Source organism: Corvus hawaiiensis, chromosome 9 (assembly GCF_020740725.1).
Source record: "Corvus hawaiiensis isolate bCorHaw1 chromosome 9, bCorHaw1.pri.cur, whole genome shotgun sequence".
In the NCBI taxonomy this organism is placed as follows: domain Eukaryota; kingdom Metazoa; phylum Chordata; class Aves; order Passeriformes; family Corvidae; genus Corvus; species Corvus hawaiiensis.
The window spans coordinates 4,264,510-4,278,072 of NC_063221.1; the positions used below are offsets into that span (position 1 = coordinate 4,264,510).

Genomic DNA, 13,563 nt, shown 5'->3' on the forward strand with positions numbered 1-13,563 from the left:
ACAACGGCCTGGAGGGACAGGACAAGGGGGAAGTATTTTAAACTAAGAGAGGGGAGACACGGACCAGATACAAGGAAGAAATTTTTTATGGTGAGGGTGGGGAAGCCCTGGCACAGGGTGCCCAGAGAAGCTGTGGCTGCCCCTGGATCCCTGGAAGTGTTCAAGACCAGGTTGGACGGGGCCTGTGTGGCACCCTGGGCTAGTGGAGGGTGTCCCTGCCTATGGCAGGGGGTGGCACTGGGTGACATTTAAAAGTCTCTTTCCACTGAAATCATTTTATGATCCTATGAAATTCTTTTCTAATTTTATAATTTTAGAAAATGTTCCTTATTCACTGAAACCAAACACCCTCAGGTGTGGAAGGTATCACTCAGGTGACTAAAAAAGCAGCCCTGCATGTTCTCTGCACAAAATAGGATGGGAAATACCCTGGTGCTGAATTCATTTGAACAAGCCACATTTCAAACTCTACTGCACAGCTCCCATGAGCACTGTCATATTCTGAGCACACTGGAAGAGCTGTGGGTACTGGCTCCTCATAAGACAAAACAATTCAAAAGCTTTTATGATAAAGTTAATCACATTTTCCTTTTGGCATTTTAATTTCCTTTCCCTAATCCCTGATCTTTGTAGACTTCCAAACACAAGTTCAGACAGGAAGATAAAATATGACTGGAGGTGATTTTGCTGGTCCTAAAGAATAATATAAATCCACCATAAGTCTTTTGCCACAATATTTTTTTCTAAGGATCATTGGCAATAAAAAGACTTTAAAAAAATGCCTGAAACATTAACAAGTGATATTTTTCCAGACGTGATATTGTGTGAGTGGTTAAGAAACAGTGGTTGAGCCCCAGTATGGGGAGAGCAGGAGAGAGACAAGGGAGTGACATGGGATAAAGGTAAGGAGGGGGACACAGGTCCTGGAGTGGCTGGAGCCACTAGGCACCTTTACACATATCTATGTATTAGTGTGTGTTTTTACAGCATTTCTGTTCCACAAAATCAGTAACTCACATATGAAGAGAATATGACCTGAAAGAACCACAGCTGAGACGATTTATTGTCAGTCAGGAAAAACATTTGAAAACCTCTTCAAGATGCTCAGCTCCATGTGGAAACTTGCAGATGATGAACCCTGGAGTTCCAACTCACCATGTACACTGAGCTTCACTGACTGAGTCACGTTCCCAGCAATGTTTGTGGCGACACAGATATACATTCCACTGTCTGAGACTTGGGTCTCAGTGATCTTCATTGACCCTGAGGGGAGGAAAGTGTGTCTGGAAAAAGAAGAAGCAGATAAACTGTATAAACATGTATGGAAAGATGAATGACCTCTCCTTACATGCTGCTAATGATTGCTATGAGCTAAAATAACACCACTCTGACCATATTACTCAACTATGACTTATATTTACTCTTTTTTTCCCTAACTCTTTATGGAGCCCCTATATTCAGAATACACAGCAAATATCTAAAATTTAAGATCCAAATTACAAAATTTGGTTCTAGCTATTTATAGGACTTATTAAAATGTGATAGCGGCAGAGAAATGGAGCTCTTCATCCTCCTGTTAAAAATTTTTGCTCAACTCAGGTCAGTAGGGTCAAAAAGTTAAAACTTTTAATACTGCTTCATCCTGCCAAAAAATGATGTTACATTGATCCAAGATGGAAGACAGGATTTTGATTCAAAACTGCCAGTTCTGGTATTTATAGGAATTGTCATTATTCCCCAGTAAATAATTAACTACACAGCATTAAGTTCTCCCACAGTTCTGGTCACAGATCTCTAACACCAGAAGCTACACTGGCCAGATAAGCCAAAATCTTCTGTAGGAGTCAAAGGTAATAGAGAGAGAAAATAAGTGAGGAGGGAAGAAAAAATGACAGCTAAGGACTGACAAGAAGAAATTCAAGCCTGGCACTCAAAGTAACACCCAGAATTGGTGGGAATCGGTGGGATCATCTGTCTTCCTTTCTCTGGCACTAATTAGGACAACATTATCATAAGGACATAAATGGTGAATCTGGGGATTGCAGTGGCTGGAGAGATGAAGGGAAGGAAAGTGAAATGTATTTTCTTCAGTGTAAAATCTGTCTGATACTACAATTCCTCCTCTGCTGCCTGTATCTTTCCAAACTTCTTGGTACTTTTTTTATAAGCCCAAAAGACAAAATTTCTGAGGCAACTTCTCCTCCTTGATTTTGTCCAGTAATTATGTTTGCTTTCTGATAAAAGTTCCCTCATATCTGATTTCCCTCTCCCTTTGTTTACTGTTCACATTTCTAACAAGATCTTTGGGTGGTCTCAAACAATTCTGTTTGGACTAATCTGTAACTTTTGCTGACATCTGTAAACAATTTTATGGAAAGGGCTGAGCTGGACTTCTATTCCTCTGGACAACTTGGATCTCACCACAACAGCCATGAGCAAGTACCCTAATTTATCAGTGTCTCCTGAGGTAAAACGAGGACAAGTAAGAGACCAAGAATGCAGATTTGTTAGTGCATGCAACATGCTCACAGGAAACAGCAGAAAATTCCACATGGATTACTGAGAACAAGCCAACTCCCTGCACACGAGCCTCCTTCAGCAGACATGGTGGCCAAAGAGCTGCTGAGGCTGTCACAAGCTCCCTGGAACGGCTCCAAGGTGCAGGTTTGGCCACAGGGGAAAGAGTATCTCCAGTACAATTCCTTAACTCAGCTCAGACACTGGCTGATTCTGTCCATGGGATCACTGGGAGACACCAGCAAGCACAGTGTGCCTGTGGCCAGCCTTGCCATCCTCTGTTTCATGGACATAGCTGGCCTTTCTGAGGGACCCCGAGGAGCAGAAAGCAGCAGCAGAACCTGTGACCGTACCTGGTACTCCAGTGGGGAACATCCAGGGAATAGTCACCAGCTCATCTCCTCTATTGTTCTGTGGCACATTAAATAAAAAGGGAGAACTCCCTGTCCAACACAGTCCCGAGCTCTTCGTTCCCTAAGGCTGTCAGCTCAACATTTTACAAGTATTTAACTCTGCTTTCACATGTTCAAGAGTCTCTGGTGAGTTTTTGCATCCAAAACACAGCAAGCAACGCGCCCTTGTCAGCACACCCAAACATTTATCACCATCATCTGTATCCTACTGGCAGTCCAGGCTTTGTGCAAATCACAGACAGTACTCCCCTGAGCATAAATGTGAAGTACATAAGAAAAGAAGCACAGTTTTTAAACAATTATAATCATGCACAGATTATGAGGGTCTCTGGGCACCACCACAGTACAAATAGCCAGGATCTCTTTCCTCCTAGCCTCCTGAGATTGGATATAAGCACATGCTGGAACTGGAGCTGTGCAACCATGCACAGGCTTAGCAGTCGTGGGAAAGAGAGTTTCACCAGCCAGTACAACAGGTCAGGCAGGACAAAGTAACACCTTCTGAGCAATCCTGTGGTAATCAGAAATCACATATCCTTCCAAAATCTTGAAAGCTTAAGAGGCAATTTCACTTCTTTTATTTTCATCAAACACTGTTACCTTGGAGAGAATGGAGATATGAGCTGCATTTCTTTGGCCCAGGTAATTATGGGGGGTGGCAAGCTCCTCACTTCACATGGAAGTGTGACATCTTCCCCTGCAATTACTGAGACCTCTATGGGTTTATCATGTGCATTTCCTTGCTGGTCTCCAGGCCTGGACACTCTAGGTTTCACTGTAACATGGAACACGTTAAGAAGCTGCAATGAATATACATATTTGTACAAATGTAACACCAGACAACATCTCTTTTTTCATCAGGTATAAAACATCACAATCCTATTTTAATGACCTCTCTGCAATAGAGATAAATCACTGCCGTGCTGATGTAGTGATGCCTGTAGCTCAGACACGGGCCCACATGGAACACCACAAATACCAGAAAGCCTGGACTACCCATTCAAAAAGATGGACAGAACAGATGGCTGTAATTCCTGCATGTTCTGAGCTCTGTATGGCACAGGTAGCTTGCAACCACTCCCTGAATTGTTACACTACAGCCCCAGTAACTCCAAGCCATAAAAGCCTTGCAAAGCACACCTACACCTAAACCTAAACCAAATTTTAATAACATTGGACTGATGATGACAGGAAGGCTTGGGACTGGTGGGGTTAATGGATCTTCAGTCTTTTATCAGCAGGAAATTCTGCTCCTGTACAGATGCTTCCTATCCACTTCCACACAGCTGAAATTATGCTCAGCCCAAGGTCCATGAACTCAAGGTAAGAGGGATCAGGAGGCTTTAAGGGAATTATAATGGCTGAATGACAGGCCTTTGGGATCAGCCATGTACAAAACTGCCTGGTTTGGGGATCCAAAAGCACTAATTAGAAGAGGAGTTCCCATCCCATGTGCTCTGGGTGTGTCTAGTTCCCAATGCACTGGATGGATGGCAGGGACACTGCAGCTGAGATGAGGTGACACCCACCATAGACAGTCAGCTGCACCTTCCTGGTGGCATAGCCAGCAGCATTGGTGGCAGTGCACACGTATTCCCCGCTCTCTTCTCCCCCTGGGGACACCACATGCAGGCTTCCATCCGACCCTGCTGAGAATCTCACATTGCTGGGAAGGATTATCTCTCCTTTCTGTGAAAAGAAAAATAATAAAAGTCCACAGTGCCTGGGTTTTCCAAAATAAACCAAATTACAATTATTTCATTCAATAAAAGCTGCTTTTATTCTTTTTGAGGCTGAGATCGACAGAATATTTTATATTAGCTTAGAAACTTGGCCCTAAAATTCCGTTTATACAAACTAATTAACTACAATTAACTTTTCACAGTCCTTGAGTATCACTTTCTAAGCAGTAACAAGCACAGGGATTCTTACACAGAAAATTTGCTACATTTTACAGACCCAAAGTCTTAAAAAAATTTTAGAAATAATAGTCAAGAATAATAATCAAGATTTCAACTGAGTTAATTTTGACATTGATTTCCGATGTCAAAATGAATCTTATATATATTACACAAACTTGTTCTTAGTCAGCTGACTCCCCCTTGTCTGTATTGAATAAGTGATAATTAAGAAAAAGAAATCCTCCCATGTTCTCTTCCCTACCAAACCAACAGTTAACCATGTTCTATTCCTTCTTTGAAACAAAGCTGTTCCCAACGTCCCAATCAGTTACATCTGCACAACTTCTGAGGCCCAGAAGTGCCTTCACACCACGTCATGTGAGCTGTAACATACCCCAAATAACTGTTACTAGCAGAAATTATCCTGTTCAAGGAGGAGAAAAAAGCCCTGACTTTAAGACAAATTCCCTCAAAGGCTGAGGTTCTCCTCAGTGAACATCTTTCCATGGCCATGACTGAAAAGTCATGGATTAACCCCATAGTGCCATTATTTAATACACTTTCCTCAGAGAAAAAAGTCAGAGCTCCACAAGAACAATGAACTCTCAGTCTGTGGCAGGCTGCCTAAACTCAAATTATCAACTCACAACAGGAACAGAAACAATTTCTAAAGTGTAAAACCCATAAAGATACAGCGATAACCTAAACCCTGCCAAAGAATAGAACATTGAGCTGTGGCAGGACCACAGCCAGAAGTTCTGCTCTAACAAACAAAAGCAGCTCTGAACAAACAGAGATTTCCAGGTCCCTCATAACTGGAGCTTTGGGCCATGTTCTCCGAATACAGTTTTTATAACAACTAAATTATGTGTTCAGCCCATCTTTCAGCATGACCAGCTCAAAGGTGAGGGATTACCTTGGACCAGACAATGGACGGCTTGGGAACTCCACTCGCTTTGCAGGGCAGTGTCACTGGGATTCCTTCAATGGTGTTGAATATCTGCTGTCCATGCTGAATGACAGGCAGGACTACAAATACATGCAAATATTAAAGACAGGCAGAACACATTTTAACATGGCACAACTATTATGATAAAATCCTTATATTCAATTACTATTTCCTACAGGCAAGCAGGGTTTGGGACCTTTCAGCCTCTTCTCCAACCCTAACATGGAAAAGGAGCCACTTTCCAGCCTTTCAGGACAGAATAAATCCCTGTTCACTACAGAGCTTGCCATCCATAAGCTCCTCCCTGCATTATGTACATACGGTTTTAAACTAACTGCAGGTATTTCACCGACTGAAATTATTTCAGAAAGGCTTTGTCACATTATCCTCGGCTTTGCTTCTCAAAATCAGTAACAGGAGACAACAAAGACCCCAATTCCCTCACTCATCTGAGCCACCTTTGAATTAATAGAAAAATAAGGTAAGATTTAAGGCTTCAATACCAAAACCTAGATATTTCTAAACATACACAAAGACACTCCTTTTTGTTCTCATGCTCTGAAACATTCAAAAAACTAGTGTTGATATGGAAGATCTTATGAGTACTTGCCTGTATTGAAAATTTACAGTCATTCTTTATATAAAAGGAGGTTTCAGCATCTTCGATGAAGCTTAAAATAAATCTCCCATTATGAATTTAACACGTGAGAAAATTTAACACGTGAGAAACCATGAAGTGATTGTGGCCTCACAGAGTTAACACAAATATGTTCAGCTGAAACACAGGTGGGTCACCAGAGTGCTAACACTTTGTCTTGCTGTCAGTGCAGTTTTTGGTATGCTTTAATTAAAAAGAAAAAATAAGGGGAAGGAGAATGGGGATGACACCAAAAACAACAAACGAATTATGACTTCTACCAAACTCGTAATTCATTTTCTTTCATTCTAATTCTTCCATGAGCTGTGCTTCCTTACCCCAGTTATGAAACATTCAGACAGCACTTCTCATGGTTTCCCAGCAAACTCCCACTTGCACCTGTTTGTTAATTAAGCCAGATGAAGATTGCACAGCCCAGCCTTTGAATGAGGATCTTTTGTGAACACGAAATAGTTTTATTTGATTTTACTTGAAAAGCAGTCTTGATCCCTCAGCTCCTCCCTGCGCAGTGGATCCAATCTCCCCCCGTGTTACTTTACCAAGGAGCATCATGACAAAAGAGGAAATGTGGGAAGTTGGTGTAAGTGCAGCAAAGCAGTGAAAGCTGCCGTGGTCAGTGCTGCCCCTCGCTCGCCCCCGAGCACGAGGGCCAGGCCTGTTGCTCACCAAACACGTGGACAGTGGTGGTGCTGTTGCTGGTGCCCGCCACGCTGCTGGCCATGCAGGTGTAATCCCCCCCATCCTGCAGCCGAACCCGCTCCAGGTGCAGGCTCCCGTCGCTGCGCACGCTCACGTAGGGACTGGGAACCAGCTGCCAAAGGAGAGACGGAACCTTTCACTGGGAAAATACTCCCTGACAGTGTTCACTTTGGGATGCGGTGTGGCTTTACTTGACTACGTCACATTGTTAAAAATTATGTGTTCCTGGAGAATCTTACTAGAGCTTTTCCTACTTCCCATCTTTCATGCAAAGCTAATTTTACTTCAGAGTTTTAGTAGCACCTCATATTTACTGCTGGAGTGAGATTAAAATCTGCAAGAGCCACTCTGCTCTGCCACAGCACATTCTGTGCTGCCACTCCTGCTTTTAATGAAGCAAACCCAAATTTAGCTCAATTATTTCACTGCATTTTTATTGGTTATTCCAGTAATTGATGAGTGCAATGACTTGTTCTTCTTCCACAAGTAGACTATTTTCCTTTACAGTTATCAAAACCTTCTAACTTCCATATCCATCAAATAGATCAGCTCTGAAGCAAACCATTGTGAAAGAGAATTGTAACTTTCACCAAGGAGTAACCCTTGAAGAGTTATATATCCTACAGCAACATCAAACACCCTGAGCTTGGCAGCACAGCCCTCCCTCATAAAGGGTTGTTAGAAAGCAAATCTGTTCCAGTCACACTCAGAAGCAGCTGAATTCTTCTCTAAATATAACTTACTCCAACACTTTCCTTGGAGCGCAGATTTTCCCAGCAGTTTACAATGACAGGAAACCAGCACTACTAGAGAGAGGAATTAGCAACTCAACAAGGAGGATCCTGCCAGTATTTCTCTTAGAGCTTACAGCCTGTGCTCCTTGCACAGCCTAAGGAAAAGCCAGTGGTTCCCAGAAACACCTAAATTGAGCAGGAAACCTGAACAGGGGTCAGGTAGTACCAGGTTCTACTTTGTGACAATAAATTAGGCATTTTGCTACAATATTTTCATTCCAGCTGTGCAGAAAGGGCTTTAGGGAGAAATTAGCAACAAAGATAAAAAGCAGCTTTATAGGGTAAAGTCAGAAATTTTAGTATTAAAGAATTGAAGTTTCATTCACACAACCAACCCAGGTGTGGTGTCTACAGTGCCCTTCCAGAATCTCCAAGTGGTTTGGGTTGGAAGGGACCTTAAAGGCCACCTAGTTGTGTCTGCAGGAGGTATAAACTGGCAATGGTATGTTCCCAGGGGGGAAAGAAAACACACTCCTTCATCCTCTGAGTAGACCACCACCAGGAAAGGAAGATACGGAACAGGGATACTGGTATTTACCTCAGCCCATCAGCAACAGGAAAAGACAAGATGTTGAAACATCCTAAATCTACAGAAATTTTCTGGTACCTTTATTTAAAAAAACCCTCTTCTGTCATTCTAGTAGGTACATTCCACTAGCATTCCCATATTCAGAGTCCACGGCTGAAGTTCATGAGCTACAAAAATGCATAAAACCCCTTCAAAAGCAAGCAAAATAGAAGATAAAATGATAATTCGCAAATATTTTGGTTCCAAGTTCTTTTCTAGACCTCCACATCCCCCACTGCCATCTCATATTCCCTCATTTGTGCTTCAGGGTCAGAAATTCCCTGGCATGGACAGTGATCACATTAACTTTTGTAAATTAAACCAAGCTGTTATCATGCCTTGAGATGTCAGTTGTAGCTTTCCTCTGCCAATAAATCTCGCAGGAAACAAAGCAGTCTTACCACCACACTGTTTTTAATCCACCTCCTTTCTGGAATGGGGTTCCCAGCAAGCAGAACACAAGGCAAAGTGAGCTGCTGGCCCTCAATGACATTGGCTGTGGCCGGGCTTGCTCCAATCAGAGGAGTGACTTGAACAAAAGGAAGAACAAGAAGAGATTATTAGGAATTTTTATATATTCATGTAAAGTATTAAATTAAATTAGTATTAAATTGAAGACATGAAAAAAAGAGAAACACATGTAAGGGTGGGGTAGCACAGGAGAGATAGGGAGCTGGGGAAATACATGACCAGTGCTCCTTAGCCTAAGGAATAGCAGCAAATGGAAGATGCTGTCCAGCTGAAACTGGATCCAATCAAGGGTTTCCCTCGGAACTCATGTTCCCCTGGCACCAAGTTGATGTATCATTTTTCCTTACTTGGGCAAAATACTGAAGAACAGTAGTAGTGGGTTTGGAGAGGACAAAAAGTGAGCTGTAATTTCCACTGGGCATGAAATTGGGAAGGATCAGAAGAGAGGTCACAGCCCAGCAGAAAATCTGCACATTCTGTGAAAAGCCAACAGCAAGCACGCCTGGGCACACATCTGGGAAATTAAATTAAGTACTGGGCATTAAATAATACTTTTAAACAGGTAAAACCATGTCTATCAAACACTATCAGTATTACTGGCCCTTGCAATATATCTGAAGTTAACAAATGGTTTCTTTGATGGCAGAGAGACTCTGTTCTTATCCTCATGCAAATGTACATATTCCATTGCATTATTTTTCCTTTTATTGCCAGTTGTCCAACTAAGATAACAACCAAGCCCTTAACAGCATGGATATTTGAAAGAGAGCAGGGTTAGATGAGATATTGGGAAGAAATTCTTCCCTGTGATGTTGGTGAGCTCCTGGCACAGGGTGCCCAGAGAAGCTGTGGCTGCCCCTGGATCCCTGGAAGTGTCCAAGGCCAGGCTGCAAGGGACTTGGAGCAACCTGGGATAGTGGAAGGTGTCCCTGCCCATGGCAGGGGGTGGAATGAGATGGGCTTTAAGGTCCTTTCAAACCCAAACCCTTCTGGGATTCTGTGGTCAAGGCCAGACATTTATTGTCTTCTTGATTCCTTCCCACTTATCTCAACACTGACACAACCACGTTCATTGCTTGCTGCCTTTTTTTTTTTGTAAGATTAATTAAATGGCAGGAACCCCATCATTAGCATTGATCATTATGGTGATTTTTCATTCCTCAACAGATTTACTTAGTAATAAAAAAACCCCACAGGATAAATCACTTCTTTAAGGTCCATGTTTAAAGTGCAGGTGGACCTAATTCCAGTTAGTGCAGCCAGTCAAAAAAGTGTTCTAACAAGCAAAATCCACTGAAATCAATTACAATATTCCATGTAAACATTTTCTAATTCAGTTTGTATGGATGACCCCTAACTACAGCACACAGATAGGTCAGCATGTATGGACATAACCCCCAGGCATCCTGCCTCCTGCCCAAACACCAGCAGCTCCCACAGCCATGCACTGCTCTTACCCAGTCCTGTCACTGTGACCGTGGCTGGCCGGGACTGAATCCTTCCAAACTGGTTCTCAGCTTCACAGATATAAGTCCCTTCATCACTGACCCACAGATCTACAGGGGGAGAAAAGAGACCTGACTGTAGCATCTGAAATGATACCTGGACAGCCTGACCCTCCCTCCCCACATGGACACCGTGTCCTTGCCTCTGCCACCTTCAAACACTCAGTTTGAAACAGAGCATTCCTTTCCACCAGTCACCAAGTACAGAAAAAATGACAGTATAGAGAGGAATTAAAAACTAATCAAGAAAACAGAGTAATATCACTTAGCATAAGGGTGACTGAAATGCTCCAAAATAATCAGAATCACAAACCTACTTGCAGAGTTTTTAATTATTACCCAAATTAGGACAGATCTAAAATAGTGAGTTTAGAACCAATTTGCTACAAAAACCAAAACAACCAAACAAACAAAACCCAAAACAAAAAAAAATCCAAAACAAACAAAACCAAACCAACCAACCAAAAATAAAAACCACAAAAAACCAAACCAAAAATGAAAAATGAAAATTCATGGCTCCTCAGTACCAGAGACCACAGCTCACGTGTATTTCAACAAAGATACAATCATTTGCATGAAGAAGAGTGAAGCCAATGACCAAACACAACTGAATTCACAAGCTCATAGCAAACTGAACTGCATTGTCAACTGCAATGATGTCAGTATCAGAAACCCAATCTGTGATAAAAATCCAGTCTTTTTACACAGCTAATTTAATAGAGTCATGTAGTAACTTAAATGCCTTGTAAATTTAAGGCATTTAAATTAGTTCCCTGCAGAATTCTGTTCTTTTAAAGTTGAGTCTACCTACTCTGGATGGCCAGTGCTCCTGTCCTGAGCTGGCTGCTGGAGCTGAGTGTGAAGGGCCGGGAGAAGAGGGGAGCTCCATCCAGCCTCCTCCACATGACCCTGGGCTCAGGGTAGCCCTGCACGTAGCACGGCAGCGTCACGTTGGAGCCCAGATCCGCGGATTCGTCACCCGGCTCCTGTGTGAAAACGGGGGGAGCTGGGGAGAGAGTACACACCCAAAGTGAGCATTGCAACACAGCCATCCCATTCTCTTACACCACTGATGACCTCAATTTATGTCCCACTGTGCACAGTTTTTCTTCTAACATTCCCAACTCTAGAAACACCTTAAGTATCAGCGTTGCTAAATTCCTTGTCTTCTGCAAAGAGCGCCACTTGTTCAGAAAGTGGATGTGCCTGACAGGAACATTTAACAGGATGTGATATGTCAGGCCACAGGCAGATGGAAAGAATTAGGAAAAGAGGAAAGGGAGGGCTAAATTACAATAACCTCACATAGTAACTCAAGTTTGTGTAACTAATTCTCTATTTGAGAATTTTTTTAGGTTGAGATTTGAACAGCTTCCTCCTCCTGTGCCTCTCTCTTCCTCCCCATAACTTTTACACTTTGCAAAAGAAGTAAGCCTGGGCTGGAAACAAATGGGCTTTAAGGTCCCTTCCAACCCAAACCATTTTGTGATTCCAAGCTTGAGTCCAAGTGGGACAAGGAAACTGCTTAGCCAACAGCACCAAAAGGTGTTCCCAGCACACACAGAGATTTGTTAGAAACGTTGGGGAGCCAAGGCACCACCCCCTGACCAGTACAGAAACTCTGTAACCTGAGTGTGCCCCATGCAGGTTTTAACTCTTACAGCCAACATCCAGAGTTATCTTGCCAGCAGCTCTCCCTGCCTCGTTGGTGGCCACGCATGTGTAGTCACCAGCATCCAGCTCTTGTGTTTCCTGGATCTTCAAAAGACCCCGGTGAGTATCAATAATGAGAAATGCTGATGCCCTCAACTCTAAGTCACCTAAGTCCAGATAGAAAAAGGCAATATAACTGTTTACATCAAGTATGATAAATACCTATATTTATCAAAATTATCCCAACAAAACAGTGTCCAAGTTTGAGTTAGTTCACAACATAGCTCTATGAATTCAGCAGATGAGAATTCTGACTCCCACTCAACTGAAAGGAAAAATTCATTACTGCATTAAATGTATCCTTTTTTATTTATTGGTTCCACAGGGCAAACACAAACCCAAGTACCTCTGGACAGAGATCAGCATTAGGGCAGTGTGTCAGGCTGTATTTCTCCTTCCCTAATTAGAGGCTACATGAAAACAGGACAAAAAAGGCTAGAGAAAAATGTTTTGTGATTTCTGTAGCATAAAGGTGAACTTTTTCTGACAGAAGAACAAACTTTATTTACATAGGCAGGAGGCTCAGCTTGCTTTTACTATTATTATTAATTATGCTACAGTGTGTTAATTCACCATTTTTAAATAGTGAATGCACTAGAGGTCAATGCCATTTCTTCTAGATTTAGAAAATTTCACGGGTCTGTCACTGGTTGAATACAACATAAAGCTCTTGAGAGAAATGAAGTCACTTCCAGATAATTGTTCTAAATATTGCTGCTAAATAAACGACTCAATCACCAAGCAATGAGCACACCTTTAAACCATGTCACTTGGGGGGTTGGGATTCCAGTTGTTTTACACTCCATAACAGTCGTGTCTCCAAGACCAACCAGAATTTCACTCTGAACTACGGTCAATGCTGGGCCCTCTAAAAAGAAACAGGACAGAAAAAAATGAGCTCTTCGCCCAAAGCATAGATCACTTTTAAGATATAAACCATGAAAGACCCTAATTTTCTCTTGTTATATGGAAGAATGTTTGCATTAAAAGTCAAACAGACTTAAAAGTGAAAGATAAATACTGGGAAACAAGGAAAAATAAAGTCCGGTCCAGAGCACCTGAATCATATGCAGAATGGACAGGAAATAGAAGGACAAAATCAGAAACGTTTCACCATGTAGGAAGTACAAACATGAAGAGTCATTCTCCTCCTCCAGCCAGATGTTGGTCATAAAACAGTTCAATACTCTCTATCAATATTTTAACATAGTATTTTGATATAGAAACACAATTTCTTTTCCAAAGACCCACTTTTACTGTGGTCTACACCACAGTAAGACCCAATTTTGGGGTTTTTTTTTAACCTAAAAAGGTTTTTTAACCTAAAAATCTTTTCAGAAAGAACATCAAGCTCCAGAGAGCATCTAACAATACT

The 13,563-nt window shown here is 42.1% G+C and overlaps 1 protein-coding gene across 6 annotated transcripts in view; it reads right to left on the minus strand.

The window, feature by feature from the left end:
- The window catches only part of HMCN1 (hemicentin 1), a 180,605-nt gene that overhangs the window by 93,346 nt on the left and 73,696 nt on the right, over positions 1–13,563 (minus strand). For 5 of the 6 annotated variants that reach the window (XM_048312736.1, XM_048312737.1, XM_048312735.1 and 2 more), the window contains exons 14-23: positions 12,943–13,056; positions 12,137–12,295; positions 11,287–11,481; positions 10,428–10,526; positions 8,901–9,028; positions 7,105–7,249; positions 5,748–5,860; positions 4,460–4,619; positions 3,531–3,705; positions 1,156–1,283 (exon numbers count right to left, since the gene is read on the minus strand). In XM_048312736.1, the coding sequence (XP_048168693.1) occupies positions 1,156–1,283; positions 3,531–3,705; positions 4,460–4,619; positions 5,748–5,860; positions 7,105–7,249; positions 8,901–9,028; positions 10,428–10,526; positions 11,287–11,481; positions 12,137–12,295; positions 12,943–13,056 (1,416 nt within the window). Of the gene's footprint in view, positions 1–1,155; positions 1,284–3,530; positions 3,706–4,459; positions 4,620–5,747; positions 5,861–7,104; positions 7,250–8,900; positions 9,029–10,427; positions 10,527–11,282; positions 11,482–12,136; positions 12,296–12,942; positions 13,057–13,563 lie in introns of those variants that run through there. The other variant, XM_048312740.1, reaches the window with a different exon arrangement.